General features: G+C 37.9%; 1 protein-coding gene across 1 annotated transcript in view; it reads left to right on the top strand.

The window, feature by feature from the left end:
* Positions 1-5494, top strand: part of LOC104157727 (talin-2-like) — a 20175-nt gene that overhangs the window by 7913 nt on the left and 6768 nt on the right. Inside the window, exon 3 of the mRNA XM_009695174.1 lies at positions 2338-2463. Coding sequence (XP_009693476.1) covers positions 2338-2463 — 126 coding nt within the window. The remainder of the gene's footprint in view (positions 1-2337; positions 2464-5494) is intronic.

The raw sequence follows: 5494 nt of genomic DNA, 5'->3' as shown, positions 1-5494 counted from the left end.
GAGCTTTCCCTGCTGCTCCATGGTGGAAGTTAACCCAGCCATTGTAGAATAGCATTCTCAGTAATGCAAGATTTGATTTCTATGCATTCCCTTTGAAAGTAGTCATTTTTGCTTAGCACTTATGTGCCATATTTAGTCCACTCGCTACGCTGAACTGAGTTCAAACAACTACTTTTCTTCAGCCTCTTTTTGGTGGCAGTTTTTTCACAAATTGAATACCATCTGGGCACATACAAGGCTGCCTAATAGATCAGAGTATGGCCATGGGCATTTTATTAAACTTTACAAAAGTATGACACCTCCTTTATAATAAATATGCAGATACTGAAATGCTCACTCGCTTAAGTTTGAATACCTGACAACTCTGACATATAAAGAATAATACATGTATTTTTTTATGTTGGAAATGAAAATTTTAAAACTCTCAATAACAGGGAGCCTTGGACAAGAGTAAAAGTCCAATAACAGTCTGTAAAAAGTAAAAGTGCAATAACAGTCTGTTAAATTGACTATCATCCAGTGGTACTTTTTTTGATATTTCAGTTTAAGTCTTTAGTCAACTTAAATCAAAGTCAACAATGCATCTATTTTAATAATGAAAAGAAATCTGATAGTGGCTATACTGAATTCCATTTAGTCACTTTGGTTTTGTGATGTCGTGATTGAAGAAAGAGTTTTATAAATAAGACTGGAGGCCTGTGGCATAAATTCAGGACCAATGTGATTAGTGCTTAGATATAATAACGGTCATGATGTTACATTGCAAACATTGCCAAAAATTCATGTGGAACATGACTTGCTCGCTTTACAAAGCAATTTCTTATACTCTTATTACAAAGATATATACTTCAGTTGATGGGATTAGTCCAATAGCAAGGCAAGAAAAATACTTTTCCTTGAATTAGGTAGCTTTTCCTAAAGGCCAAGAAAAACTTTCAAGTGCCAAACAACTTCATCTACACAACAGTTTTTATTTTCAGATTATTCAGTTTTTCTGCTATGGATGCTACGGTTTCATCTCCTGGACTTTGTTGCAGTTATGTGGCAGCTATGTGAAGTGCTGTAGGACTGAGCACTGCTTGATGTGCCATTTTGTAATGATTTGTAATTACTCATAATTATCTTTTATTATTTTATAATTGACTATTATTTTATCAGATTGCAGTAACAGAACTAAACCTGACTTAAATTTAGATGGATGTGCTTAGACTTGCTAATGAAGTGCCCAGTTTTCTAACTCAAAGGCCACTTAGCTGGTCTTCCTAAAGTTAGTTATTTGACACAAGAATGCCGTGGTTGCATAAGCTGGAAGAAAAATGTATTTCGAAAGCCTCATCTCTCACAAGGTGGTCTGTTCTGGTATTGTATCCACTAGCCCTACTGGTCATACTGCATTGGATTCTGGTAGGCCTGTGATTTAATCACAAACAAAATACGTTCTGTTGGTTTATTTTGAATAAAAAAAAACAATCAGAATATGTGGACCAGGCCTGGTTCTGTTTAAAATAACAGTAATCATTTATCTCTATCTATTTTGTTAACTGTTCAGGAGCTATTAAGCATGCTTAAATGGATAAATGTTTTCAGTATTTGCTTAAATGACCAGAAAGTCAGGGAAGTTGTTGTTTTATGGAACAATAGATTTGCATTTTAAATAGCAAGAAACCTCATTAGGAACAGCTCTATTTGCACATGCTTGTTGAAAGACACGTTTGGATGACTGAAGTGTTCCAGAACTTCGTAACTCCAAGATGACTAAACTGGACTGCTTCACAATGCTGCTCTGTGAAATGACAGCTCTTACCAAAAGCTGTTAAATCTATGCACTTGCTTGGTATCTATGTTACATTTCATAGCACCGCTGAATGCAACAATATACATTTATCACTGTTATTTTTTAATGCTTTAAGTATTTAGAAAATGCTCTACCTAGTTTAGCAATCCTGGAAGCCATAGCACTACAAGCACTACAAAGATAATCTTGATATGGAAAAACAATAATTTCTTTTCAGACCTCCACTTTTCCGAATGTAGTTTTGAATAGCCCTAGTGGAGGTAATGTATTAGAAAGTTGAAGGCAATTCCTTAAGTATCTTATGTGATACTCAATTTCACATGTAGGCAGCCAGAAGGGCAACTTAATATTTAAATTCCCTAATGTTAACTCCCAGCTTTAGTCCACATGAAACTCCATTGCAGAAAATGATGATGTAGTTCTTACTGAATTTACTGATGTGTTCCAAAATCTTCTTGTCTCGCTTTGTGTATGTCCTCAATCTTGAAAATACAACTGCTTTCAGGTGAATAATGTGTGACATTGTTCTTTCTTGGTTATAGCAAGCAGATGAGACTCTGGATTTCGAAGAACAGATCCTGGAAGCAGCTAAATCCATTGCAGCTGCTACCAGTGCCCTTGTGAAGTCCGCTTCAGCAGCCCAGAGAGAACTGGTGGCACAGGGAAAGGTGGGTAATCAGGACAAGTAGCAACAGTAGGGGGGGAAAGCATCAAAATTGAATCTTGTCTCTTAACTGTTCTCTGTTAAAACAGTAGGAAAGGAGCTTGGGAATGACTGGTGAAAATGTAAATCTTTTCATTGCTCATCACAATACATTCCCCAGGCCTGCTTCTGTTTTTTTTTTTAAAAAAAAAAAAAACAAAAAAAAACAAAAAAACAAAAAAAAAAAACCCACAAAAAAAAACACACCACCCCAAAAAACAACAACAAAAGAAAACAAAACAAAAAAAACAAACCACATGTTTATTTAAACTTTGCAAGTGTAATCAAATGTTTGGCTTTTCAGATGTTTCAGCTGTGGGGAGTTTTTGTGTTTGTGGAGTTTTTTTCAATTCGTGAAGATCTGAGATTCAAGCTGGTAACGTATAGTCCCACAAGACAGCTTGGGAATCCAAAAACAAGTGTCACAGTATACAATACCACTCTGGACCAGAATAGCAAAGGGCTTCACTAATTGTGCCCTCAATGTTTTGTTGTGTGATTCAGTGGGGACACAGGCCTGCATGCAAAATCAGTACATTTAAGTGGATGTGCTTGTAATTATTGTTGGGACCAGCAGAAAGAGTGCATGTAACACAACACATGTCGTCCTTTTGGTCTGGTCAGGATTGAGGTCTTTAACTCATTTCGTATCCATCACTGTTTGTTTTTTCGCAGCTAATATACTTTGAAACTTAAAATCTGAGCATCAAACAGATATGTCGCCTGTGAGAGCAATTTTTTATAGTATCATTGCTGTTCTATAGTTATGGTGTCCAATTTTATCTAATTCTTTATTCTGAGCAGACTGTGTCATGGATCCCGTCACAAATGTGCTATGCTGTCTACTTCAGCTAGGATTCCTGGGGACCTTGTCCTTTTAGTTCCAGCAGGAGCACAGAGCACTTGTTTCAGAACAATAGTGATGTAACTGTTTGAAAAGACCCACCATAAGCTGTAGCTATGGAACATATCAGTAATGCATAAAACAAGGTATTATTAATACCCATTGAAATCTGGCTCTGGAGACAGTCCAAAAAATGAGAATTTTGACTTGCCTGCTTTGCTTAGATTATTGTGCAGTCTGTTTTTATGTGATAAGACCTGTTCTTATTTAGTTTCATCATGACATACAGCTTGCTTTACTTTCCTCACCACCACCACTGTAAAGTTATACAGAATGTATTTCTACCTTGGTACCAGCCCTGAATCTCCTCCCTTAAGTAGTTTTGGCTTCTTTGCTCCCACAGATCCATTTCTATTTGTGTCTTTCAGAATGAGGCTAACAGCACTTGCATCCTATTCCATCCAAGTTCAGATAATTACTAAAAGCACTTTAGTCTGTCTGAGGGAAGCTGTAGCTTGCTATTCTAATAAAAGCACACCTGACACACTGTGTCAAAGCACACAGTGCCATACTAGCAGATCTGTTCATCCTGCTTTACTGAATTTGGCCGTTTTGCTTTATCCATCGCTCTTCTTTAGTAACTTGCTTGAAAGATCAGGAATTTTTGCAGCAAATGACTTTTACTGATAGTTTCTTGCCTGCTTGGAGCATCTGCAAGTAATACTGTGGTCTTTAAGGGAAGAAATGAATCCCAAACAAAATTTAATGAAACATTAAACTTCAGAATTGTTTGTGGCTCGTCCTCTCATTATGATATTTCTCACAAATAAAGCAAGCTGTTCTGGCTTCATTATTTTAGAAGTATCTTCACCCATTTTCCTTCTTTCTTTACTAATTACTAGTGCTTAGGTAGTTGTCACTATGGTGTAGCCTCTGACTGCTGTGGTAGCCAGTATCTCCAGGTCAGCCAGAAGTACAGGAAAGTGGCTTCTAAAATGACTGACCGACCAAATTCTTGCCCATAGTGAATAGCTCCAGCCTGCCTGGTGGGAAGATTTTTGTTATTGACATTGGGGGAAATATTTTGCTTTTGTAAGAAACTTTGAGGCATGTGGTATGGACTCCTCCCAGAAAAGCATGGCTGGCACATAGGCAGGAAGGACAAGTGTGATCTGCTCCACATCCATTGCTTCAGTACTGAACAGCAAATGGTATTGACTATTGGCTTAGATTCCTCACTGACCTTTTTATTTTGTATGGAGGCAGTGGGAAATTCTTGCCCAACTGCATGGATGTATGCGAACCAGGCATGTTCTTGTCCCAAATAAATTTCTGACATCGTTTGGTAAAGGCTGTGAAAGTATCTTACAGTGCAAACTGGCGCAATATTGTAGTTGAAGAGTTTGCTAATGAAATTTTAAGTGAAACTATTTTCCCCTGTGGAATAGCTATAAAAGAATTAATTTGATGTTAGGCAACCATTTCCATTTCTGCAGTATAGATGAAGTCTGGGAAGTTGGATCTGATCTATCTTCTTACACACCACCCCCCTATTCACTCACACACGTGCACACATGCGAAATTCAGACACCGCTAACTAGACGCTGCATCTGTGGTCTACTTAAAATACATTTTCTGAGGGTGATTAGGCAAGAAAACCTTGAAACCTAAACAATTCAGGGACCTACTATATTCTTCTGTATAACTAATTTCTCAGTTACACAAAAGTGTCACCATAACTATGAGAGAACACATCTTCCGTTCATGTTGATGCTACGCATAAGGATTCGATTGTAATCCCTGGGATCCTCATTATGCACGAATCCCTGTTTCCACTTCTTTTAAAATACAACAAGTTTCTGGACCGTGTTTATATTTCACATCTGCCAGCTTCTCTCCCAAAAACTCCCAGACCCAGGCGGCTGGGGGTGGAGGGCTGGCAACCAACTGTAGAATTTTTTTTCATTACTTTCATCTGACGTGGGAAGACGACTGTTTCCTGGTTGTTTCCAGTACTGCTGATGCCATGAACCCTTCAGTGGATGAGCCATGCAGAAAAATGGGCTGCTTTCTTCAAATGCCGTTATTAGACACAAAGGCAGTTAGAGGGCTTCCTTGTGGAGCTTTCTGTTTTATACCTTCCCATAGTGCC

Source organism: Cariama cristata, unplaced genomic scaffold (genome assembly GCF_000690535.1).
Source record: "Cariama cristata isolate BGI_N322 unplaced genomic scaffold, ASM69053v1 scaffold15782, whole genome shotgun sequence".
Lineage (NCBI taxonomy): Eukaryota > Metazoa > Chordata > Aves > Cariamiformes > Cariamidae > Cariama > Cariama cristata.
This window is presented reverse-complemented; position numbering and strand designations above follow the sequence as displayed.